The 26,809-nt window shown below is 48.1% G+C and overlaps 2 protein-coding genes and 1 pseudogene across 4 annotated transcripts in view; 1 reads left to right on the top strand and 2 right to left on the bottom strand.

Annotated features, from left to right (window-relative positions):
* Nucleotides 1-26,542, top strand: PLAT (plasminogen activator, tissue type). The gene is made up of 14 exons (XM_072776636.1): nt 1-171; nt 12,840-12,937; nt 13,997-14,039; nt 17,375-17,512; nt 17,771-17,881; nt 18,200-18,374; nt 19,033-19,124; nt 20,293-20,467; nt 21,154-21,239; nt 22,575-22,770; nt 22,870-23,006; nt 23,153-23,293; nt 24,139-24,305; nt 25,652-26,542. Exons 2-14 carry the CDS (start codon nt 12,863-12,865, stop codon nt 25,808-25,810), a joined length of 1,695 nt encoding a protein of 564 aa, XP_072632737.1. The 5' UTR covers nt 1-171; nt 12,840-12,862; the 3' UTR covers nt 25,811-26,542.
* On the bottom strand, nt 6,692-7,180 carry LOC140604916 (ATP synthase subunit g, mitochondrial pseudogene; annotated as a pseudogene).
* The window catches only part of AP3M2 (adaptor related protein complex 3 subunit mu 2), a 41,757-nt gene continuing 30,496 nt past the window's right edge, over nt 15,549-26,809 (bottom strand). For all 3 annotated transcript variants that reach the window (XM_072776640.1, XM_072776638.1, XM_072776637.1), the window contains one exon: nt 15,549-15,780. In XM_072776640.1, the coding sequence (XP_072632741.1) occupies nt 15,584-15,780 (197 nt within the window). In that variant the 3' untranslated portion in view covers nt 15,549-15,583. The remainder of the gene's footprint in view (nt 15,781-26,809) is intronic.

Below are 26,809 nucleotides of genomic sequence, written 5' to 3'. Positions count from 1 at the left end.
GGCATCCTCCAGCCGCAGAGAAACCCGCCCACCAGGGCCCCTGACCCCACCCTCTGCCTTGAAATGTAGGCAGCCCGGAGCTGCGCGGGGGCGCTGGAGCCGAGGCCTGCGGGAGCCGCGGAGGAGGCTGCCAGGGGCGAGGAAGGACGGCGAGGAAGGCGAGCGGCGGCGGTAAGCTGAGTTCTCTGCCTCTCTGCCCGCCCGGCTCCTCTTGTCTCTCTCAAAAGTCTTTCTGGCAAACGGAGCCAAATAGAGGAATGCCTTCACGAGGGACTGACTTTGTAATTCAGGCAAAAAGCGGATTAGCTGGAATCCGAGCCCATAGGGATCCTTCTTTTTGCATCTGCATTTCATTGGGTTAGGCTGAAGCGTTTTGGAGGAGCGAGGGCGGTCAGGGGAGAGACAGGGGGAGGGTTCATTTCTTTGAAGAAGAAATCTCTGCTTGCAGGGTCAAAGGAAAAGTGAAAAGAATCAGAGAAATGCTCTGAAGAGACAATGGGAGCCCTTCATGACTAAGGGGCAAGAAAGTGGAGTCAGCTGCCCTGGCTACTGGTGGCTCTGCGAGCCCGGAGGGTCCAAGGGGGGTGTCGGGCTGCCTCCCTCCCCCAGTGAGCCCAGTAAGAAGCCCAGGCTGGGGATGGTGGGGGTTGCGCGGCGGGTCACTTGCCTTGGAGCTTGGTTACCTAGGTGGGAAGTGCTGGTGATCAAAGGGCAAAAGACAGATGGGACTGTCAGAGAAAGGCCCCCAATCCCCAACCCTCCTCCCCCCCTTCCCCACGTCCCCCTCATTTCAACTGGTCAGCTTGTTCCCAGGCGTTTTGCGCAGTGTGCAAGTGTGAGGTCCTCTGTAAGGACTTTTCAATTACAAGGAGGAACAGAACATCAATGCTCTTCTTCCTAAGGCACTCTGCAGGGAGCATATTAGGGCTTTCCAAATTTTCAGTTATTATCTGTATTTTCTTAACCTCCCTGGGAGGGAGGGCTGGAGGGAGCCAGGAAAGGAGGAAAACCCACTGAGCTCCCAGGTAACTAGCGAGAAACTTAAATGCAAAGAAGTGTGGAAATGATGATTTTTCTGGAGCTGAAGTTGGATTAATAATAGTGATCTCCGGTGGTGGATTGATGATGGAAAAAAATTAGATTGTGTGTGTGTGTGTGTGTGTGTGTGCATTTGCAACTCCATGAAGAGATCCTGCAAATACAACTCTGAAGTGGAGTCCCCTCAAAGGTGACTTCCTAGCAGTTCTTGCCCATGGGCAGGAAGACTCATCCTGGGATCTAGACACTGACTTGTCCAGAATCAATATATGACAGCGTGAGCCAGACTAGGTACCTGCAGAGATTTGTGAATATTGAAATAGAAATAGCTCCACACAACCCATCAATTTATTCTACCTGAAGTGTTCTCAGAGACACCAACCTCAAAGCTCTGCATCTCCTCAAGAATAAGTGGTAGCTTCTCTCCGACCAGTGGCTCAGTCTCTGTCCAGACTCCCTTAGACCAACCTAGTTTATTTTGTGATGCCTCCTATCAGATACTCCTGGTGTCTGTGCTACTGTCAGTGGCTTCCTCACACGCTGGCACAGTTCATGCAGCCAGGGAGTAGCTGAGGGACAGCAGTGCTTTGTGCTCACTGAGGAGGAGCTCTGGGACTCGGCTTCATTTCCCTGGGTCATAACATGTTGAGCAGAACCGTGCTCAGTACATTTCAAATTACTGTAACCAGCAGCCCAGCCATACCCAGTGACCATATTGATCTAAGGTTTTTGTAAGTGACTGGCTGGGACTGCAGAACATTTGGGGAAACTTACTGTCCAGGGGAGGCCTGTTACTAATCTGCAAATGGCAGCTTTTCTGGTTATGGGGTTTTATACCAACTGAAGGGCCCCTTTGATGAAGATCATCATTTGGAAGGAGCAGCACCAGCTTCAGGACTTCTGAAGCTTCTAAAATGTGGGCAGGTTATTTTCTATCAGAGAGCCAAGGGGGCAATATTGTTCACAGCAGTGGTGGTGAACTTAGCTCCAGTCGAAATTCAAAGTCCATACACTTCTCAGAGATACTGAGTGCCTGATGGTGAGGAAGGATTTAGGTTTTGAGTTGAAATGTTCAATTTTACTTGGTTATTTGGCATTGTGCATCTGCAGTCTCAGAATAAAATTTCTACTACTGTGAGTGAATTTCAGCTCTGCTCTGATAAGATGGCTAGGATGGACAATGAGTGACCAGAATATTCTATTCATTCATTTTTTTGGTTATTTACTTTGCATGGAAAAATTCTTTTTTTGTTGTTTTTTTGTTTAAAGATTTTATTTATTTGAGAGAGAGAGAGAGAGAGAGAGAGAGAGAATGAGTGGGGAGGAGAGGAAGAAGCAGGCTCCCCATTGAGCAGGGACCCCAATGCAGGGCTCAATCCTAGGACCCCAGGATCATGACCTGAGCCAAAGGCAGATGCTCAAGTGACTGAGCCACCCAGGTGCCCTGAAAATTTCTGTCCATACTTTCAGGCTATAAGCCTCATCTTAGCCAGCCAGCTCACAAAACTGCACGGTAGTCTCAAATCAAACCGGATAAAGGAATGAAGACAAATTTAGACTCATAGAAAGTCAGAATTAGAACCTTAGAGATCATTTGCTCTGGTCCAACCCCAAGTTCAGCCACACGGCCTCCGAATACTGGCTTAGTAGTCTACTTCCATATATAAGAATAGCATATATTCTTGGTGATCTTTTGTTACATTCTCCTGCCCGAGAAACAGATTTTTGGAGAAGAGGGTAAAGCAACAGACAAGCCTCTTGATACCTGAAAAATAACATGTACGACAGAAGGGAAAAGGAAACACATGCAGGCATGCAGCAGGCATTTCATAAACATTTTTTAAAAGATTTTATTCATTTCTTCATGAGAGACACAGAAAGAGGCAGAGACACAGGCAGAGGGAGACACAGGCTCCTCACAGGGAGCCCCATGTGGGACTTGATCCCTGGACTGGGATCATGCCCTGAGCCGAAGGCATCCCTCATAAACATTTTTTAAAGAGATGACTTGGGCAAGTTCTGGTGCCTAGTATGGTTACCCAGACAATACTAACTAACTGTTCTTCCTATAAAACTAATACAATTGTGTGTCTTTAGCAGCTGCCTAACACCATCTGTGCCAACAGCCATGATTCTGAGGGTGACTCTCGGCCAGCAGGCCCAGTTTGGCTACGTGATCCTCCTGACAACATGTATCAGTGGTTTGGAGAGGTTGGTTGGACTGATCTATAAAACCTGATTCCACCCTGAACCTTGGAAGTAACCCACTTCAAGGTCAGGCTGAACCTAGATATGAGGCTATCTTTGTATTCAAAGCCTTTTCTGTTTATTATATGGTCACAAATATTCCATTTATAACCAGACATTAGGGAATCAAAACTGAACTCGTGTCCCAGAGGCTCTTATATCCCTTGGAACTCTTGGGCTTTCCAAACCATACTTCCTCCTAGAGATGCCCTGGGAGGGAGAGCCTGGGGTGTGTGAATCATATTCCTTTAGCCAATGGACGGTGTTTGTGCTGAAGAGTAAGGGGCTCTGGCTGCTTGCTGCTATCACCCTGCACCCCAAGCAACGGTCACCTCTTGGCAATATGCTCTGTCAGGAGCACCTCTTCATTTTGTTCAACAAGCAACTTATATAACATCAGTTCCAGGAAGCCTACATTGACCAGCACCTTACCTCAACAAGAGGGAGCTAGATCTCTGTCCTCCACATTCTACTAAACCCCTTCTTCTGCTGCATTTCACCTTCTATCCCTACCTCCCTGCATACCACAGCACTGATTACATTGTACTGTGATTGCCTAATTACTTGTCTGTCTTGTTCCTAAACTATGAGTTTTTGAGGATAGAGCATATTTGTCTTTATACCATAGGGCCTGTGCCTAGTACAGGGTTGGCGCTCAATGAATGTCTGATATTGAATACATAGAGTTGTTAAATATTCACCCATGAATTCAAGAAAGGAGGAAATTAGATTGAGGTGGGGCTTGAGGGAGAGGTGGGTGCGGGGAGGATCTGATAGGTGGCATCCAAGGAGGACACTCAAAGAGGCCCTCAAGCCCCTTTGTTAGAGACCTTTGCATGAACACCTTGATGTCAGCTGAGGTCTTTGCAGGTAGGGAACAGGACACTCAGTAGGGAAGGGAAGCTAAGCCCAGTAACCTGCACTGAGTGATCTAAAAGAGAAAGACTACCAGTCTACTGGATCTCTTCTGGCTATTTACATTTTGTAAATGGAAAAGAGAAACTTGTCTTATTTTGCCTTGCCATAGCAAAGAGCCAGTGTCTGCCACCTGGGCTGCAGAGAAAAAGGGAAGTTGTTTTTTTTTTTTCTTTTTCTGGGAAGCTCCAGTTTCCTAATTTTTCTCACACAATGTCTCTGGTTTTTAAACATCCATGTGGTCTGCATCAGACAGGTCTTATCAGTAGCAACGGTCTGATCTTCCAGCTGTCTTGGGTGCTAATTCCAGTTTCCTCTGAGAGTTCAGAGTAGCCTTGATATAAGTAGGTCCAGGAAAGGCAAATTAAAAAAAAAAAAAAGATTAAAAATAGGATAAAAGGGATACCTGGGTGGCCCAGGGGTTGAGCGTCAGCCTTTGGCTCAGGGCATGACCCCGGGGTCCTAAGATCAAGTCCCACATCAAGCTCCCCATGGGGAGCCTGCTTCTGCCTCTTTCTGTGTCTCTGCCTCTCTCTGTGTGTCTCTCATGAATAAATAAATAAAATCTTTTTTAAAAAATAGGATAAAAGACATGACCTAATATCCAGGAAAGAATGGCTCCTATTAATACCGTTCTGTGCATGTAGATAAAAGGTGAGAACTTTTATATCAGTTGTGAAGAATCTGGTTGCAGGTTATCACAACATGTCGACAGGATTTAGGGAACAGTATTTGGTTACTAATGCATGACCACAATGGGGACCCCATAGAGATTAGCATCTTTCTGTCTTGGTAGCTTTTGGTTATTTTTCCAGGGAGAAGCTGTGGACTTTGGTGCTCCCATTGTTGAAGGACACTCATGACAGTCAGTACAGTTGACCTTGCTGTGCACTGGCCATTGCGTAGGGCTTTTGCCTGCTTCTTCTCTAATTGCTATAAAAATTCAGCAAGGTGGGAATGATTGGCCCATTAGAAAATCCAGAAAACCACACATAACTTGTGTGTCATGGAATTTGAAGTTGAGACTCCAGAGGTTACACTCCTTGCACTGTGACGTGCTCCCCTTTTCAAATAGCAACTCTGAGCTCACTGAAAACATTGCAGTCCCACATCAGGACACAGGAAGTAGTGGTGGAAAGAGCATCAGGTTTGAGTCCTGACACTACCTCTCACTAAGTGTCCTGCCTAAGGGCCAAGGCCCTTATGCTTTTTTGAAGTTCAGTTCTCTCATCTGTAAAAACAAGGTAATAACATTGCCTTAAATGATTCAATGGTTGTAAAAGGGTTTCATAAACTAGGCCTGGTACTCAAAGCCCATTGAGCGAGTGGCATTAATCCACAGACAGTTCTCAAAATACACTGCAACATCGCTTTCCTGTGAGCCCAGGAAAACGTGGACAGATTCAGTCATGATACAGTGAGAGCTGCTGATCAGTTTTCTGATTCATGTGTGTTGCAATCTGGAGGTAAACTGAAGAATTATCAAAGTATTTCGTATTTAATTGCCTCACGGTGATGTTTGCTCTAGGGAGTGGGAGGAACATGAGAAACTACCTTTATGCTTAAGTGAGACACTGTTTTAGATTAACATCAGATTGCAGGGTTTGTTTAGATTCAGGCTTTGGGGTTAACATTTTATTGCATTGACTAATTGAGTTAGCTTTTGCCAGCTGAACCTTGTGTTTTCTTCTCAGGGTTATAAGTTCATTCGGAAAGGGCTTCTTTTGTTCTTATCCTGAAAGGAGGCAGGATGGACTTCTATTTTCTTAGACCTACAGCCAACACTCCCTTATTTCCTCCAAATAACCAGGATTACCTGGCAGAGGGTGGACATGGAGTAGATGACACTGCTCGGCGTAGATTTTTCTGAGTAGCCAGGTTAAATTCATGTAACTTAGACACAAATTACACACCTATATTCTGAAGCTGTTTTGGAGAGTGTTTGGCCCTGAGTAACTAGTGAGATGGGTGGGAGATATTCTATTCACCTCATTGGAATGGATCAATTTATATAAGAAACAGACTCTTGGGATCCCTGGGTGGCGCAGCGGTTTGGCGCCTGCCTTTGGCCCAGGGCGCGATTCTGGAGACCCGGGATCGAATCCCACATCGGGCTCCCGGTGCATGGAGCCTGCTTCTCCCTCTGCCTGTGTCTCTGCCTCTCTCTCTCTCTCTGTGACTATCATAAAATAAATAAAAATTAAAAAAAAAAAAAAAAAAAAAAAAGAAACAGACTCTTTCACTTGGCCCCTAGTTATAAAAGCAGTTGATTAAAGAAGAGAGAAACTAAATTTTGACACACAGAAAATTAAGTATTGAAAAGTTAAGAACTGTTTACATGAGAGTTTTTGAAAATGGTTTTTATTCTGAGATCATGGCCTTTGGAAAAAGCAGAACCTGGATAGGCAAGACCAAGGCTACGGGGCTAGTGGCTCCTGTCCTGGCTCCACTGGGAGCCAGCAAAGGTGAGTTTCGGTGGGGACCAGCCACCTTTCTTTCTTTCTTTTTTCCTTTCTTTCTTTCTTTCTTTCTTTCTTTCTTTCTTTCTTTCTTTCTTTCTTTTTTATACATTATCTTATTTTATTCAAATACCAGTCTGATCACATATGGTCCAAGAACACTCAAATAATAAGCCACATAGAAAGAGATGTTAAAGATTGGTCTTCAAACATTATAGCCAATGATGCCACGCTTGCCTATGATCTCGCCGACATAAAACCATATCCACACCTCGGTGGCCACCAAACCATTCAGCAGAGCTTCCTTAACTGTGAGCTGTTTGAAGCTACCAGTTTGAGCACTCTTGACTATTTTTTTCAAGCTCTGAATAGCTGTAGGGATCTCAGCAGGGGTTGGAGGAACCAGCTCAACCCTGGCATAGTGCCAAAATGTGGCCAATCCAGACTTCGAGTAAGTCACAGGAGCGTTCACTAGCGCCGGACGGAGCCTTCTCGGTGAGGTTATGGACAAACTGGGCCATGGTTCCAGGAGGGACGTTCCACCAGCCACCTTTCTAATGCCCGGGTCCTCCTGCCATCTCACCCCCTCCCTTGCCCTGACTCTAGAGACATGCCTTTGGTCTTCCAAGAAGTTATTCTTTTGACCACTTCTTTTCTAATTTGTTGGCATCCATTCTGGGCCATAGTGGTTGAGGGGTGGAAGGAGGGTGTTGTTTGTTTTAAAGCCATGAGTCACTTTAGAGTATTGGTATTCTTGGAGACTGACTCTCTCTTACTCAGATTTCCAGAGAGAAGCTTTGCAAAGTAATAATAAATGGAGGATCTCCTTTACCAAAGATTAGGGTAGCAAACCTTGCACACGGTGTAAAATTTGATCATAGTATCAACTTACTTTTGTCTTTCTCTTGCAATGTCCCTCCTCCTCTAGCTTGCTCATATTTCTGCCTTTTTCTTTCTGGCAAGAGTAAAAACTAGAGTGCTCGAGTTCTTTTTTTTTTTTTTTTAAAGATTTTATTTATTTGTTCATGAGAGTCACACAGAAAGAGAGGCAGAGACACAGGCAGAGGGAGAAGCAGGCTCCATGCAGGGAGCCCGATGCGGGCCTGATCCCGGGACTCCAGGATCACACCCTGGGCCGAAGGCAGGCTCCAAACTGCTAAGCCACCTGGGGATCCCAAGTGCTTGAGTTCTATACCAGCTGGGGCAATTGCATGGTTTGTACCTAGAACCACAGAACTTGACTGAGGGACCATATGTGTATAGTTCTTTTATTGCAGATTACTTTCACATCTGTGGTTGTGTGTAAATCAAAGTACTTATATGCATTTATAAGTGTTTCACAGTTTACATCTATTATATCATTTGTTCCCACAACAGCAGAAACCACAGAATGTCAGCCCTGGAGTAAACCTCATGAATCTAGCCCACTCGGTCCTGCATTCCTGGGAACTGATTTTATGTCTCAAAATATAGATGCTTTGAGAAGGGCAGTGTATCAATTTTTATTCAGTCATTCTAACCTTATGTGAATGAGCATGTCAGTCCCTTTTCAGAGGGTAGATTTTTAAGGGGAAAGATGGAGAAGGTAGGATAGTAGAGGGAAAGGGTAATGCAGAGGGACATGGTGGGCTCCTGGAGGGGCTCAGTCAGTTAAATGTTCGTCTCTTGATTTCAACTCAGGTCATGATCTCAGGGTTGTGAGATTGAGCCCTGAGTCCAGGCTTGAGGTTCTCTCTCTCCCCCCTCACTCCCTCCCACCCCAACTTGCACATGCAGGCACATGTGCTGCACTCTCTCAAACAAATACATTTTTATTATTTTTTTAATTAATTAATTAATTAATTTATTTATTTATGATAGTCATACAGAGAGAGAGAGAGAGAGGCAGAGACACAGGCAGAGGGAGAAGCAGGCTCCATGCACCGGGAGCCCGACGTGGGATTTGATCCCGGGTCTCCAGGATCGCGCCCTGGGCCAAAGGCAGGCGCCAAACCGCTGCGCCACCCAGGGATCCCACAAATACATTTTTAAAAAGGGGGAGGGAACGTGTGAAGGCACTGGGGACAACAGTTCATCCACAGGTCCTTCCTCCAAGTGTCATGCTGCTGTCCCAGGGGCTTCCCCTAGTGCAGACTCAACAGCTATGAATGGGTGCCCATCACTCAGCTTCCCCCCAAGTTAGCACTGCAGAAATGAACACTGAGTTTCTGGCTGGCCTACCATTGCTTTCTCAGCCACATGGCACACTTCCTCTAGCAGAGTAACCCCCTCCATGGTTACCAGTCCATTGTTCTCATTTTTCCCTGGAACAGTCATCATTCAAGGTTGTTCAGAACAGCCGGGGAACAGAGTCACTCTATTGCCATAGCCAGCAGGACCTAACACAGCTTCCAGACAGGAAGGTCAGAGATGTTCTGGAAGCAGACGAGGCTTCTGCACATGGATGTGCAGGCTATATCCCGCACAAGGATTCCCACCCATGCATCCTTGAAATCCAGGCCAGGCTTTATTTGCCAGGCCATGTGTCCTGTTTTTTTTTAATTTGCACAGATTCTTTGTCAATATGCCAAGCTCTGTGTCTGTTGAACTCCAGCTACCAGAGAGGGTGCCTTTTGCAAATCTGCAGAAATCAACTTTGTGTGCTAGCATGGGCCTGCTACGCCTGGGGCCCTGGGACCTTGGGGACCACAGGCCTTATGGCCATTCCACCTCACTCTCACACAGCGATGTTTTTCAGTGACTTAGGGATTCCAGTCTAACAAAAGTGAAACAAAAGAAAACAAAAGAAAAACATGGTTTTTCTTTTTTCTTCCTTCTTTCCTCCCTTCCTCCCTTCCTTCCTTCCTCCCTCTTACTCCCTTGCTTTTTTAGTTCTCTAATTCTGAGAACTATGAAATAGAGCAAAAGGAAGGGAACACAGAAAAAAATAACAAGTTGTCTTGCATTTATAAAATGAGCCTTGAAGGACTTCTTACACTTACTCTTCTCATCTCACCTCCCCTCCTCACCTTAACCCCAAGGCATTCCCGCCTTCCGTGGCAGCCCGTGGCTCACAGCGTGGAAGCCTGGCACTGGCTGGCCCCACGGACTCAGTCTGAGTCCCTGTTTCTGGTATTCACTTTGTTTTTTGTCCAGGCACTGCCCCCAGACCTCTACACCCACCTCTTTAACGAAGGCAAAACAAGGACACATTTTTTTCCTCCTCTCCTCCTTCTCCCTTGTCTTTGGACTGCACTGCTTGTCTGCTGGCGGGATGACTCATTTCTTTGTCATCCTCTTACCCCATTTGGCCTGTCCGGATGCTTGCATTGTCTTTGTGCAGCAGGATGGAGCTATTGCCTTGTTTGAGATTGCCACTGACCCAGCCCGTGGCCTAGCAAGGCCCCCAAAAGTGGAGGAAGATAAAGACTGCTAGGACAGAGACTATCTCAAACTCTCCCAGGAGCAGAGGACAGAAGTAGACTCCTTTGCCCCTTATGCCCCTGAGTTGCCAAGGGTTTGCACATGGTGCAGCTGTAGGAACTGCTAGGGAAGCCCTAAGTCATGCTCTGCCCCCCATCTGGTCCTGCTTCCCCATTTATCAGGGGATGCAAATGTGTTAATGCTGCACATCATCTCACCTGGCAATTTTCCAAAATGTAGAATTGTGTTCCCGTCAGAAGAACCCAGAGGTCTTTTTTTTTTTTTAAGACCTTGAATTATTAAAGTAAAACAATATCTTGGTGGGCATCCAGAGAAAAACCAACCCCCTGATCTTGGGCTGTCGAGTTGACTGAAAAATTGAAAGGCCTGGGTGGTTTGACAGGCAACAGGAATAAGGGTTAAGTTCCCTATTGATTGGTGGCTCATTGTTTCATTCAGAATTCCTTCATAATGTCCTGAGAGCTTAGAGGTCCCCCTAATCTCAAGGTTTGGCCAAGATAATAAAGGATGGGACAAGCTTTATGCGATTGTGAAACAGGATTAACATTGGAAAGGAAGGGGAGGAATGCATTCAAGAAGATGTATTTTAAAAGGTTAATTTTAAATGGGATGAAATTAAGAAGAGAAATTTAAAAGGGCTTTGGCAAATTTTGAGAAAGAGGAAATCCAGAGCAGTTTCCTGTGATCAGAAGAGACCACTAAGTGTCCTTGTTTCTGATGGCCTCAACTTCTGAAACTTCCTCCTCTGAGTGAGAAAAGGGCCCCCAAAGAGCACAGCAAATTAGAACAGAGGCCCAGGGATCCCTGGGTGGTGCAGTGGTTTGGCGCCTGCCTTTGGCCCAGGGCGCGATCCTGGAAGACCCGGGATCGAATCCCACATCGGGCTCCCGGTGCATGGAGCCTGCTTCTCCCTCTGCCTGTGTCTCTGCGCCTCTCTCTCTCTCTGTGACTATCATAAATAAAAAATAAAAATAAAAAAAAAATAGAACAGAGGCCCAGATCTTGCCCTCTTTCAGGTTGCTTCACAATGGGGGGCAAGGGCTGTGCTGATTGGCAAGACTGCCCTCTGAGCTGTGTTTTCTTGTTGGAATCCTATTGACCAGTCCCTGCTGCTCTCTCCCCACCCCCTCCTCCATTCGCCCTGTTCACCCCTCCGCTGCCTGTCCCCAGCAGCCCCAGAAGAAGCAATGGGGCACAGAGTCCTCCCACTGCCCCCACTCATCCTTTCTTTTTCACCCTTGCTCTGAAGGGGGCCTGTGGCCAGTGAGGGGAAGGCCACTTCCAACAGGGACCTTCTTTGCAAAGAAACAAAGAAGGAGCCAGAGCCAGGCCAGGATGAAGGTCCTGGAAGCCTCTGATCTGAGAGGTCCCTGAGGATCCTTGCAATGGGGGGAGGGGTGGGACCAAACGTTGTTGTGACTGAAGGGAAATGAGTCAAGGGAAGAAATGCCCGGATTTAATTCTTGTGGATAAAGGAGTGAGTGGGCCTGCCAGACCACAAAATAAAACCCCGACCAACTAACCTAGTTTAAGCTTCTGAGGGTAAAATCACTGGGGAAAGGCACATGGAAAGTGGGAATTCTAGGTCCAGGAAGATCTTAGTCTAACTACCAAAACCCAGATGCCTCCATTCCTTTCCGCCTTTCTGCCAGTCTGCACCCTGCCCAGCCTGTCTACAAAACAAGAGACAGACGTTCCAAGGGAGAAGTGGGGAGGGTGAGAGCTGGTGCAGAGGAGCATTCCCTGTGGTGGACAAAGAGGCATGGAAATTATAAGTGGAAGAACTGAGGTGATCTGAGGTAGGTTGGCTCTGTGATGTGCTGGCAGTAGAATCCCTATGGTGTCCCCTGAAAAAGTTTCAAAGGGGACATTTCTGTGGTTCCATCTAGTTGACCGCAGGGCGGGAATTCACTTGGAGGAAACCAAGGTAGGATCCTGGGTCTCCAGACTGCTATTGGCACTAGAGATGGTCCCACTATTCAGCCCGCAGAGATCTCTGGGCAAGATGACCTCCTAGCCACCTGTGTCCATTGATGGATGAATGGATAAACAAAATGTGGTCTATACAGACAACAAAATATTACTCAGCTTTAAAAAAGGAGGAGATTCAGGGATGTCTGGGTGGCTCAGTCAGTTGAGCATCCAACTCTTGATCTCAGCCCAGGTTTGGATCTCAGGGTCGTGAGTTCAAGCCCCACATTGGGCTCCATGGTGGGTATGGAGCCTACTTTATGAAGAAAAGGTGGGGGAGGATTCTGACATATGGCTCCACATGGATGAATTTTGAGAACAGTATGCAAAGTGAAATGAGCCAGTCACAAAAGGACATGTACTACATAATTCCACCTATATGATCCCACGTCATAGTCATAAAGACAGAAAGTATTCTACTTTCTGGTGGTTGCCAGGGGAATGGGGAGTTATTGCTTAGATGGGGTACAGAGTTTCAGTTTGAGAAGATAACAAAGCTCTGGAGAGGAATGGTAGTGATGGTTGCATGACAATATGAATGCACTTAATGCCACTAAACTGGCATTTATCTGCACATAAAAATGGTTAAGATGGTAACTTTTGTGTATTTTACCACAATACAAAAATATATACAATTAAAAAAATCTTCCAGACATTTGTGGCATTTCCTTCTGTGGGACCTGATGCTAGAGGGACTGGCCATGATCAAGTCATAGGTTCTTGAACTTTGCCATGCTCCTTGATCTCTCAATCACATGATTAAGCTTTTTTCCCTTCTTCTTCCAGAATTTAAGGGACACTCTAAAGGAATGATGAATACAATGAGGAGAGAGCTAGTGTGCATGCTGCTGCTTTGTGGAGCAGCCCTCACTTTGCCCAGCCAGGTAGGTGTGCAGTTCAGGTGTGTGCCCCCACCCCTGGAGCCTGCGTGCCCTCAGTGGGCTTAGGCGCCCCAAGGTGGGGTCAGCAGTCACAGAGCATGGTCCACCCACTCCTCCCTGGGTAGGATTCTTGGGATTCAGGGTTCTGGGGGCAGAACCTTAGGCCATTCTTCTGATTTGGGTAAATAGTTCTTAATTCCACTGCACTGCCTTGGCTGCCTTCTTTGGAGCTGTTCTTAAAGAATGTGTTTGAATTCATCCAGAAAGTATTTAGAAAAGGAGGTGCACAAGCTGTGAGCCATGGAAGCTGGCGAGTTGCCCTATGCTGTTTACTATCTTTGTTTTTTTTAATTTTTATTTATTTATGATAGTCACACACAGAGAGAGAGAGAGAGAGGCAGAGACACAGGCAGAGGGAGAAGCAGGCTCCATGCTCCGGGAGCCCGACGTGGGATTCGATCCCGGGTCTCCAGGATCGCGCCCTGGACCAAAGGCAGGCGCCAAACCGCTGTGCCACCCAGGGATCCCGTGCTGTTTACTATCTAATTGGGATAGAAGCTATGCTATGGACATGCTCTCCAAATATGCCCAGCAAGCGAGGGTATCACGTCAGGCCCAATGAGCAGTACTTGCACAGTGAGACTTTAGAGAAGAGAGTTGGGGTTGGCTAAATGGAGGGGTTGGGGGAGGGCTACAACTTCACCAAACACTTGTGGCTGTTTCAGTTTAGAATAGAATTTAAAAATTTAGTTCAGTCACACTAGCCACGTTTCAAGTGCTCAGTCGCCACGTGTGACTCATGGCTGTGGTATTGGACAGCACAGGTAGGAGAGATTTTCATCACTTAGAAAGTTATTTTGGCATCACTGGTCTAGAAGGGGAGGGAGAATGAGAAAAGAAGCAGGAAGCAGATGTTGCTCCTGGGGCCAGCGACCTGAGGGGGATCCTTCGGGACAGGTGGCATCGGATTGGTGGGTGCCTGGGTGGTCTCTAGATCGACCAACTTTATTCTTAAGACACCAGCGGGTGCTGATCCTTCCTCCACCCCTGGTTGCTCTGCAGGAGATCCACATACGATTCAGAAGAGGAGCCAGATCTTACAGAGGTAAGGTGAAGCTGATGTGGAAGGGGGTCAGGGCAAGAGGCCACGGGGTCAGGGCTTAGGCGCTCAGGTGCTCTGGGCTCTGGTGGGGATTTCTCTTCCACCACACTCAGCCTACGTAAGCTGTGTAAAGGTGGAATTCTGCAGAGATGCCTGGGTCACTCGCCACTCCCACACCCATTTACTCATTCACCGAGTTAGCTAAGGCCAGCTTCTTTTTTATTTTTATTTTTTAAGATTTTATTTATTTATTCATGAGAGATACACAGAGAGGGAGGCAGAGACCCAGGCAGAGGGAGAAGCAGGCTCCCGGTGGGGAGCCTGATGCGGGACTCGATCCCAGGACCTTGGGGTCATGACCTGAGCCGAATGCAGATGCTCAACCACTGAGCCACTCAGGCGCCTCTAAGGCCAGATTCTGAGAGGATGGGAACAGGTGTGCCCTCAAGGAGTCAGACTGTTGGGGAGTCACAGAGCTGCTGGGAGCCCCTCAGCTCAATGGCCCAAAGCCCTGTTACACAGGTGAGAAAACAGAGCCAGAGACTGAGCACCTTGCCCAAGGCCACACCACAGCCAGGCTGCAGATGTGCTGGTCCTCTGTGGTCCCCATCTCACCTGAGTCCACCTGACACCTTTGTTAACTGCCATCTCTGTGCTTCCATATGTTCTGGTTGGTGAAACCAGGCTAACAACCCGGGTTACCTCACAGAAGTTCCACAGATGTGGAAAGGCTTTCATTCCATGAAACCATGCCTACAGTGGACTCTAGAAGCCTGAGGAACATCCCCATGAGCATTAGGTAGGAGTCCAAAAATAAAACATGCTGGCAGCCAGAGTGCAGTGACTCTGGTGAAGAACTCTGGACCCAGCTTCAAATCGCAAGCTACCTTCATCTTTGGCTTTGCAACACCTCTTTCAAAGTGGAAGTTTCCCCAGAGTGAGTTATGCTGTAACTTTTTTTTCTTTTTCTTTTCTTTTCTTTTCTTTTCTTTTTTCTTTTTTTTTGAGAAAGAGAGCGCATGCGCACACATGTGGGGGGGAAGGGGCAGAAGGAGGGAAGAAAGAATTTTAAGCAGGCTCCACACCCAGCTTGGGCCCCAACATGGGGCTCAACCCAAGACCCTGAGATCATGACCTGAGTCAAAACCAAGAGTTGGACGCTTAACTGAGCAACCAGGGTGCCCCAATGCTTTACTTTTTTTTTTTTTTTTAAGATTTTATTTATTTATTTGTGAGAGACACACAGAGAGGCAGAGACACAGGCAGAGGGAGAAGCAGCCCCCCTGCAGGGAGCCCGATGTGGAACTCAATCCCAGGACCCCAGGATCATGACCTGAGCCACAGGCAGACGCTCAACCACTGAACCACCCAGGTGCCCCAATGCTATACCCTTAGTGCCTTCACTGTTAGATAGCACAGCATTTCTGACAGGGTATCGTGGCCCCAGTGGACCCGCAAAAGAAAAAACATTATTTACAATGAGCATGTGTCACTTCTTTAGTTGATGAAAAGTTAAAGATTTTTTTTTTAAGTTTTTATTTATTTATTCATAGAGAGAGAGAGAGAGAGAGAGAGAGAGAGAGAGAGAGGTGGAGACACGAGCAGAGGGAGAAGCAGGCTCCATGCAGGGAGCCTGACGTGGGACTCGATCCCAGGTCTCCAGGATCACGCCCTGGGCCGAAGGCAGGCACCAAACTGCTGAGCCACCCAGGGATCCCAGTTAAAGATTTCTTAAGTTGGCATTCTGCTTTGCAAACAGAGACAAAGAGGGCAAGAATATCAATGGAGTACTTAGATCATTTTCATTATATCAAAAATCCTAGTGAGAGCAGCACATTCCTCACACAGACTAACATGTCAGTTTTCTTTCTTTTGGGCGAGCAATGCGACATTTTGGTGTGGTAATACTCAATGTGCATCAAAAGCTCTGGTAGGCAGTTATATACATGTGCATATTTTTGATGAATCAATATGGAAAATGAGGGGTGCCTGGGTGGCTCAGTCAGTTGGGTATCTGCCTTCAGCTCAGATCATAATCCCGGGACCCAGGATGGAGCCTTGAAATGGAGCACCCTGCTCAGCGGGGAGCCTGCCTTTTGTTCCATCTGCCTCTCCCTCTGCTCCTGCTCTCCCTCCCCTCCTTTCTATCAAATAAATAAAATCTTAAAATAAAAATAAAATGAAATGAAATAAAAAATCAGAGTATTACTTAGTAAATGTATTTTGTTTTGTTAAAGATTTTATTTATTCATGAGAGACAGAGAGAGAGAGAGAGAGAGAGAGGCAGAGACACAGGCAGAGGGAGAAGCAGGCTCCATGCAGGGAGCCCGATGTGGGACTCGATCCTGGGTCTCTGGGATCAGGCCCTGGGCTGAAGGCAGGTGCTAAACTGCTGAGCCACCTGGGCTGCCCCGTATTTTGTTTTTTTTTTTGTTTTGTGGTTCTAAGTGGATGAAGCATCTTATTTTTTATTTTGGGGTATTTTATATTTTCTTTTTAAAAAATTTTTATATAAATTCAGTTAATTAACATATAATGTATTATTGGTTTCAGAGGTAGAGTCAGTGATTCATCCATCTTGTATAATACCCAGTACTCATTATATCACCTACCCTCCTTAATGTCCATCACCCAGTTACCCCATCCCCTCACCCCCCTCCCCTGTAGCGACTCTCAGTTTGTTTCCTATGATTAAAAAGGTTTCTTAAGGTTTGTCTCCCTCTCTGATTTCATCTTGTTTAACTTTTCCTTCCCTTCCCCTATGATCCTATTTTGTTTCTTAAATTCCACATATGACTGCGATCTTTTGATAATTGTCTCTCAGGCTGACTTACTTCACTTAGCATAATATCCTCTGGTTCCAGGACGCCTGGGTGGCTCAGTGATGGAGTGTGGGCCTTTTGCTCAGGGCGTGATCCCAGGGTCCTGGATCGAGTCCCTCATCTGGTTCCTGCAGGGGGCCTGCTTCTCCCTCTGCCCGTGTCTCTGCCTCTCTCTGTGTGTCGCTCATGAATAAATAAAATCTTAAAAAATCCTCTAGTTCCATCTATGTGGTTGCAAATGGCAAGGCTTCATCTTTTGAAGGCAGTGTAGCATTCCATCAGTAAATGTATTTTGATAGATAAATGCTTCCAAGATGAGGGCCCATCCAAGGAGAAACAATAAAGGGGTCTCAGGTGACAGGTTGTTAGGTGCGTGCTATCCCCCAGCTGGCAGCGAGGGGAGATGAGGGATGGGTCGTGCTACAGGTGTGCGGGGCTTCCCCTTGGCCTCGGGGGCGGGGCGTCAGTGTGGGGAGCGGGCCCTGCAGCGTTGCGCCCGCCCGTCTGCCGTCACAGGGAGCTGCAGAGACGAGAAGACCCAGACGCAGTACGGGCCGAGCGAGTCGTGGCTGCGGCCGGGCCTGCGGGGCAACCGCGTGGAGTACTGCCGGTGCGCGGGCGGCCGCCCGCAGTGCCACTCGGTGCCCGTCAGAGGTACGTGCCCCCCCACCTTAGCCCGCCGCGGAGGTGCCCGCCGGGGAGAGAGCCTCTGGGGCCTGGCCTCAGTTTCCCCGTCTGTCAGAGGTGGGAGTGGCCGCGCCTACCTGGGTTTGCTGGGAGAAGGAAACGAGCTCATTCTGCAAACTGCCTAGGATAGCGCCCGGCCCGCCGAGCTCACCCTTAAAACTAACTCCTGCGGTTCCTGGAGCTACTTGGGGGGTGACTAGGGGCCTCCTGGGTTTTCCGGGACAGGTTGCAGCGAGCCGAGGTGCTTTAACGGCGGGACGTGCCGGCAGGCCCTGTATTTCGCGGATTTCGTGTGCCAGTGTCCGGAGGGGTTCCTGGGGAAACGCTGTGAAATAGGTGAGGCGGGGGCGGGGGCGGGGCGGGGGGGGGCGAGGAGAGGGGCGGAGGCCCAGACCTTCCCAGAAAGGGGAGGAAGGGCGTGTGACCCGGGCGGGGACAGGGAAGCAGCTCCGGAGGGCTGCGCCCCCGGGCAGGGCCTTGGGGGCCCCGGAGTCGCCCTGCCACGGTCCCCGGGGCCCCGGCCCCCACCTGCTCTGCGCGGGCAGCGGCTTCCGCAGCGGGCCCGCCTGGCCGCAGGAGCGCGTGGGGGCCCCGCGGGAGAACCCAGTGACGGGGGCTCACGTGTGAGGTGTCCCGTGTCCTGCGTCCCGTCAGATGCCGGTGCCACCTGCTACAAGGACCAGGGCATCAGCTACAGGGGCACGTGGAGCACGGCAGAGAGCGGGGCCGAGTGTGCCAACTGGAACAGCAGCGCGCTGGCCCTGAAGCCCTACAGTGCGCGGAGGCCCCACGCCGTCCGGCTGGGCCTCGGGAGCCACAATTACTGCAGGTGCGCCCCTGCCTTCTCGCTGGCGGCCTCCCGGGAGAGCCTGGCCTCCGGGAGGAGGCCCGCAGCGGGGAGGAAGCCTAGTGCGGGTCAGCCGGGGCTCCCCAGAGAAGCCCCCGACCTTTGCCCCCGATCAGCGGTCTGTGTCCCCCACCCGCTCCAAGCCGCCCGGCCGGGGCGCTGGAAGCCTGAGGTCCGCAGGGAGGACCTGCAAACCCGCTCGGACGCTGCCGACGGGAGGCGGAGTTCCTTCGCGACTCTGGCTCGCCAGGCGTTCCCCAGACCGCACGAGGCGACCACAGGATGGAGGATGATCTCCTTTAAGTAAAGTCCGGTTGCCGATCTGAACCACAGCTATAAAAGCTCTTCACAGCAGCACCTCCATGAGTGTCCGAGGAGATACTGGGCCAAGTTAACACCTAGAACTAACCTCACAGGCCGCCCCTTGTCGACCCGGCTCCCAGACAGGCCTCCTTAAACCATACTTGGTCTCCGAATGAAGACAATAACTAAGTCATACTTCCACCAAACACGATCCAGCTATCCCGGGCGTGCACGAAAGGGCACTGACCTCTTCCCCAAAAGAGGAGGCAAAGTCCTTGGGGCTGAGATGGAGGCTTCATTTTTCACCTCCCCTGGCCTTCCCTGGCTACTTTTTCAGAAACCCTGATGGAGACTTACGGCCCTGGTGCTACGTGTTCAAGGCAGGGAAGTACAGCACTGAGTTCTGCAGCACACCGGCCTGCCCCAAGGGTGAGTGCAGCCTCCCACCTTCCCCCAAGCAGCCGGGGAGTAGAGTCTAAAAGGACACAGCTGACAGTGTTTCTACAACTCTGGAGGCAAAACAGTAGGCTGGGGGGTGGGGGTGTGTGTGTCATCATTTTGGCTGCAGAGGGAAGAAAGGCTGCAGACTTAGGTCCTCACCCAGGCCCGGCCTCTAACAAGCTGTTTGACCTTGAACTGGTCTCTTTACCCCTCTGCCCATCCATGTCCTCGTGTACAAAGGAGAAGAAGGGCTGCTGTGGTGGTTTCTAGTCCTTCTGAGGATGGATGGAGATTCTCCCTCTTGTGATTGACAGGCCTATTTCTCAGTCTCTCTTTCTCTGAGATGTTTGAAAAATACTAAGTTATAAAAAAGCACCATGAATTCTGTGGTGCTTTTATAAATAATGATATCACAATAGTATAAAAATATGTCTTAAAGTTCTAAATATTCATATACAGTAATGTACATCCTGTCTATGGGTAAGTCTGACATACCTGTGAATTTGAGGACTCCTTACAGTAATTCTAAAGCCTCTTCTCCTGTCCCTGGAGTGGTAAATTGGGACTCAGCTGATCTAGGTGGTCTTAAAGATCGCTTTATTTATAGTGGTATATTCTGCCAATTTCAAATAGGGAGAAAGATCAGTGAAAATAGGCAGCATCCGTAGGTGCATATTCTCTCTTCCTGCTCAAGCCCAACAAACCATCCAGAGCGGTTTGAAAATCTGAAACATTAGGGCCTGCTGACATGTCCCCCCATTGAAGAATCTTGGTTCACCACAATGTGTCAAATATAAACAAGGAAATCCCCAATTACTTTCAAAGCAGCTCCAGCAATAATCGCTATTAACAGGGCCTAGACCCCTTCCTGCTGAACATGAGCAAACCCTTGGGATCCCTCGACACAGAAACCTAGGAAGCCACATCCAACTGGTGAAAGTTGCCCAGCAGATGAAAGCCATTTACCATCCCTACATACAGGGCTTGGAGGAGGAAAGAGGGGAGGTGGGATGGCGTCACATCCCTCTTACAGGGAAGCCTGGCTGCCTTCATCCTCTCAGGTCGGCAGCCCCACGCAGGCCCTGCTGCAAACCCTGATGTGCCTGCTGTTGTATTTAATTGGTTTTGTTTCAGTTTGAGATCCCTTTTGTTCCAGAAAAAAATGAGGACTGCTACTTTGGAAAAGGGTTAGCATACCGTGGCACCTACAGCTTCACTACATCTGGTACCCCCTGCCTCCCGTGGAATTCCAGGGTCCTCGCAGGCAAGTTCTACACAACATGGAAGACCAATGCCCAGGCACTGGGCCTGGGCAACCACAATTACTGTCGGTATGTAGCACAGGGTCTGTGGGGTTCATATCTGGGCAGAAGCAGGAATGGGTTGTGGGATGGAGGAAGATTTCATACCTAAGGTTCTATGAAAGACCTAGTGGGTGGGAAGGAACCATGAAGCTCAGTCACACCTCTTCACTTGCTAGAATAACACCTATTATGAAGAGTGAAGTTCACCAGTTTATCACTCTTATATAGCACCTTTTGTCTGTTTTCCTATGGACCTTTCTCCCAGTGAATCATGAGTGTCCTCACAGCACAGCTCACTGTTCCTTCCAACATCTCTGTGACATGAGAATGTTATGTTGCTGATAGAAAGACAAAATTAGGGGTACCTGTGTGGCTCAGTCAGTTGGGCATCTGTTTTCAACTCAGGTCATGGTCCCAGGGTCCTAGGACCCAGCCCCGCATTCAGCTCCCTGTTCAGGAGAGAGCCTGCTTCTCCCACTCCGGCTCCCCCTGCTTGTGTGTTCTCTCTCTCTCTCTGTCAAATAAGTGAATAAAATCTTAAAAAAAAAAAAAATTAAAGTTGTTTTTCCCTGGTGAGATCTCTGACAGAGCCAAGTTCAGAACTCAGGACCCTCTTTCTGAGCTCACTGTTTTGCCACTGGTTTATTGAGCCTCCTTCCTCTCTCACATGGCTTGTTATGTGACTGAAAATCTCAAACTCTCTTACCATCTAGGAACCCAGATGGGGATGCCAAGCCATGGTGCCACGTGCTGAAGGACCGCAAGTTGACATGGGAATACTGTGACGTGCCCCAGTGCTGTAAGGGCTAGCCTTTGGCATCTCCCGCTGCCCAGCCTCCCTTGACCATTTCCTCTGCCACTTCCTGTGTCTTCACAGCTGCCTGGTTTGGGCTGTATAGCTCCTAGATTTTCAGGAAGGCGTTGGTGGGGAGGGGCGTTTCATGACTGAAGCAATGGTAGGATGACAACACTCTGGGCAGGTGTTCACTCCCCATGCATAAGCTTGATGCAGAGGAGAAAAAAAAAGAGAGAGAGAGAGAACTTGCCAATTTCTTTTAGAATTCACTAGGCTCTAAATTTCTCTCTCCAGATGCCTTTATTAATTATTGATGATGGGTTCCTGGGGAGAATGCAGGAGGCTAGCTCACATATATGGCTCCCTAGAAAACAAAGTGCTCTCATAGCGCTCTCCTGACAATATGGTGAGAGGCAGTCTTCCTATCTTTTAGTTTACTGATGAGGAAAGCAGCTCCGAAGTCACGAGGCCTGCCCAAGCCCACTGGGCTCCGAGAGGTGGAGCTCAGTCTGATCCCACATCCTCTGACTTCACAGTCTGTACTCCTGCTGTGAACTCTTCCACCGTACTCACAGACCCCATTTAACACAAGGGAACTGGGCTGGTGGGAATGGAAGACAATGAGAAAATTCAAGTTGGCACATTTTGCTGAAAGACCTTAGTTTAGAAATTGTCTGAGAACAGATTATTACTCAATTCCTGTGAACGCACATATTTGCCAGAAGGTTTCTCAAGGGACATATTATGTACCTGGGCAGGTAAGACACAAACTACCAATGGATTCACAACGAAGGCCATGCATGGGGAGTCGTCGGTGAGCAGTATTAGTAAGCTCGCTCAGGTCCTGGTGGGCTGGGCGTGTTAGGAAAGCTCCACAAGGAGGCAGGATTTCACCTAGGCCTTGAAGGATGGGCAAAGTGGAGTAGACAGAAAAGAAATGGGGTAGACGTTCTCCAGGAGGGACCTACAGGGCTGCATTATTTCTGAAGCTGGGAGGCCAGTGCAGGAAAAAACTAGGGGTAATGAAGCGTAGCAGAAAGATCCCATTTGGAGTCAGACAAATGTGGGTTCTAATCCAGATGCTGCTGGGACCTTGGGCAAAAATTTCCCAGCCTCTCGGAAGTTCAGTGTTGTGAGGGTTAGAGAGAGTGCGTGTACAGCGGTACGCAGTATGTACAAGCCAGGGTTTTATTACCATGGAGACTGTTCTCTCTGCATAACCTGGAGAGGTGCCTGTAGAAACTGGGGCTTGCAAGAGAGGAAACGAGGGTAGGTGCTCAGGGAACACACCTGAGGACTGCAGGGCTGATCGCCCTTCTCTGCCCTTTCCTCTCCCAGCCACCTGTGGCCTGAGACACTACAAGCAGCCACAGTTTCGCATTAAAGGAGGGCTCTACGCAGACATCACCTCTCACCCGTGGCAGGCTGCCATCTTTGTCAAGAACAGGAGGTCACCAGGAGAGAGGTTTTTTTGTGGGGGAATACTGATCAGTTCCTGCTGGGTCCTGTCTGCCGCGCACTGTTTCCAGGAGAGGTAGGGACTTCAGAGACCCAGCAGGTCTCCCTAGACTTTGGGGCCCGTCAAAAGAAGCCTCACAGCAAGCAGAGCATCCTAAGGCTGTTTGTCCTTTAGGTATCCTCCCCACCAGCTGAAGGTGGTCTTGGGCAGAACATACCGAGAGGTCCCTGGAGAGAAGGAGCAGAAATTTGAAGTAGAAAAGTACATCACCCATAAGGAATTTGATGATGACACTTACAACAATGATATTGGTAAGGTGTCATGCTCCCCTGCTCCGGAGGTCACCACACGTGTATCTGCACCTCGTGCTTCCACACTCTCGCCCTCTCCTTCGTCTTCCTCCCCTCAAATCAGACGAGCATCACATGGAGTTATTCTCTTCTGGCTTTCCTGCCAGCACTGCTGAAATTGCAGTCGGATTCGCTACACTGTGCCCAGGAGAGCGACGCTGTCCGCACTGCCTGTCTCCCCGAAGCCGACCTGCAGCTGCCCGACTGGACAGAATGTGAGCTGTCTGGCTACGGAAAACACGAGGCGTGTAAGTGGAAGGAGGTCTCGGCCCCACCCTGTCTGTCTGCAGGACAGCAGGGACTAGTTATTGAGAGGAAAAAGTCACAAGAACGTTCTAGCCCCGGCTCAGGCACGGATGCTGTGTAAATGTAGGCAAGTTCCTTGCAGGCATCACCTGCCTTTCCCACTTCACAGAGGGTCACTGTGCAGGTCAAGACAGATGTGAATAGTACCAGTGCTTTGAAGGGCTTGAGATTTCAGGAAGGTTCTGATAAGGAGTAGAGTACAGTAATGAAGGGGTGTGGGGGGTTCTTGGACTCTCTGGTCAGGTAGGCCTCAGTCCAAGCTCTAGGTCTGCACCTTGTAGCAGTGTGACCCGGGACGTGGGTTTTTATTTTACACTGCTCCACACCTTGATCCCCTCACTGGTAACGTGGGTAGAACTACCTACCTCCTTAGATCACGAGAATTAAGTGACAGTGGGTCAAGCCAGTGGTTTTCAGCCCCCACGAAGACAATGGCAATGTCTGGAGGCATTTTTGAATATTACAACTCAGGATGGAGATTTATACTAGCAGTTAGTGAGTAGAAGCAAGGGAGGCTGCCAAACATGTACAATGCACAAGACAGCCCCCATCAAAAAATTATCTGGCCCCAAATGTCAATAGCGCTGCTACTGAGAAACCATGTGCTAACCTCTATACTAATTTTTGTTGGTCAAAACAATATTGACAATATTTTGCAGACTTCAACCTCATCTATGTGAAAGCTTGATACAAGTTAGCCATTAGTAGAAAAGTTGGCTTCTTCCTTCTAAAAGGTTTACAAATAACTTTCCCTAAACCCAAAAGATATTTTCCCTTCTTGTTTCAGCTTCTCCTTTCTATTCTGAGCGGCTGAAGGAGGCTCATGTCAGGCTGTACCCATCTAGCCGCTGCACATCACGGCATTTGTTTAACAAAACCATTACGAACAATATGCTGTGTGCCGGAGACACACGGAGTGGTGGAAACCAAGCAAACCTGCACGACGCCTGCCAGGTAAACATGAGGGCCTCGCTGTACTCTGAGCACACCCCAGGGTGGCCCATGTTCCTTGGCCAACAGGTTCAGAACCAAGAAAAAAGAGCCAGAACGGAATGATTTCATCTTGGTGAGGCGCTAGAGATTCTAGATGAGGGCTTCAAACAAGTAGCACAATCAAAGAAAGATCAAAGTTACCCAAACTTAAGAAATCTCAACTGCAGGAAATTTCCCCAGTGTCTACACCGGAAACTCCACCTGCTTCAGGGCTTCCTGTAAGCCCAGGCAATTGATCAACTATTGAGGTCATGGGTAAAGCAACACAAATTAAGCAGTTCTTGACTTCTGGAGGTACTGGGGGAAATTGGAACCAGCTGTGTAGATGGCCGGGGGGGGGGGGGGGGGGGGATTGCAGCTTACTGGGAAGGATGACCCAGATGATTTGTGAGAAATAAGTTTTAAAAACTCATAGCAAAAAAAATGAAAAAATAAAAAAATAAACAAAAACTCATAGCAGCCCTCATAGGAGGTTTTTCACCTGGGGAAGCAAACTAGTTCAGGTCTGTGTTGGCACCCTTATCAGTCAGTGCTTCTATTTCATAACAAGGCACCTGTAAGGGACACACACGGCCTGTGGTATTAGGACCTAAATAGTAACCACAACACCAATACTGATGAGACATTTTCAAGCCTGCAGGGGCTGGGGGTTAGAAGGAAAGCAAAAAGAAGGAAGCGGGGCTCTTGCATTGAAGACTTTGTGGGCTTTGTTCTAACAAATTAAATCGAACCCACATTTTCCCTCAGTTCCTTGACAATGTTTGTCCCTCTTTGGTTTCTTCAGAAACCTCAGCTGTACTCCTCGCTAGACAGTAAAAAGGTGGTATGCAAAGTGAAACCATGATCTGCAAGCTTCAAGTTGAAAACAAAAACAAGAAATCATTTTGATTCAATGAGACAATAACAGCCAACAAGTACCAAGAGTCCTTCAAAATGTCATACATTGTTCTCAGAGCTTTTCATGCTTTCTCCCATTTATTCCCCTAACAACCTCACAGGGTAGATAGTATGATCTCTATCTCGGAGATAAGAGTACTGAAGCACAGTTAGCCTAAGGCCACATGGTTTGTAAGTGGTAGAGTTAAAAGGAGGGTTGTGGCCTGAAACATCTGAGCAGTTATCTCCATTCTACTTTGCAATGTAGATACAACCAAATCCTCTATAGGATCAAGATCATTGAGATAAAAATTCCCCTCTCTGAAATAAGTACTTTGAAGAATACAATCTCAGCAATACAAATATTCACCCTAACTTCCGCCCAAGAGTCTGTGTTTTTTGCAACACCTGAAGTGTTTTCTGTATTGCAGGGTGACTCAGGTGGCCCCTTGGTGTGCATGAAGGACAACCGCATGACCTTGGTTGGCATCATCAGCTGGGGCATTGGCTGTGGACAGAAAGATGTTCCAGGTATATATACCAAGGTTACTAATTACCTAGACTGGATTCAAGACAACATGCAACTGTGACCAAGGACATTGAATTCCCTGAAATCATGGGAGACCCTGCTTCCTCCACTTCAGAAGACACATCAAACCGGAGTGCTTCTTCACAGAGCTGAGCCATCACACAGTGTAAGTGGGTGGCAGGGCAGGGAAAACCCACAGGAGAGGGGAGAGGATAGGTTTTCATAGGTACTTCCCATTTTTAGAAGTTTTCAGGGCTTAAGATCTGATTTCAGAATGTCTGTCAGCCAAGACGACGGATAAATGCCAACCCCTCCTGGAAAACCACCCTGGAGGGCAGAAGAGAGGTAGAACAAAAGCCCCACCTCCTGATCTGTCAACATGAGAAGCTTTGGAAGTGGGATCACAAAGATAAAAGCATGTCTCAGTAAAAAAATAACTAGGTCCTTCAGGAATGAAGGATTGCTTTAGAAATGGAATGTCTATTTATAGGTCACAAGGAAGCCGACAGGGGCCTCCTAATAAGGGATGGGCTGGCTGGCCAGATCATGTTCCTCAACACCACCTTTTAAATCAAGTATTTGGCTTTTCCCTTTCTCCACTCTACAGCTCTTGGAAAGAAATATTTTTGTGTATAGTGTAAATCTTTTTCTATTAAACTTTATAATAAAACGGAAGACTTGTATCATTTTAATAACTGATAAACTAGGCTTTAGTATATTTATATCTGTTTTTACTTTGTTGCCACACCCATGTATCATACTGTGCTGAAATAAATTGATTATTTTTCACACATTTTCCCAAATCAGAGTGGGCTTTTTTTTTAAAGATTTTATTTATTCATGAGAGACACACAGAGAGAGGCAGAGACATAGGCAGAGGGATACGTCTCCGTGTAAGTAGCCCGATGCGGGACTCGATCCCAGATCTGGGGATCTCGCCCTGAGCCGAAGGCAGACGCTCAACCACTGAGCCACCCAGGTGTCCCAGAGTGGGATAATTTTGTTACACTTGCAATATCTCATGGCTTATTTATTGTTACAGTCACATTTTTAAAAGCAT

The sequence above is a fragment of the Canis lupus genome, chromosome 15 (genome assembly GCF_048164855.1).
Source record: "Canis lupus baileyi chromosome 15, mCanLup2.hap1, whole genome shotgun sequence".
Classification (NCBI taxonomy): domain Eukaryota; kingdom Metazoa; phylum Chordata; class Mammalia; order Carnivora; family Canidae; genus Canis; species Canis lupus.
This window is presented reverse-complemented; position numbering and strand designations above follow the sequence as displayed.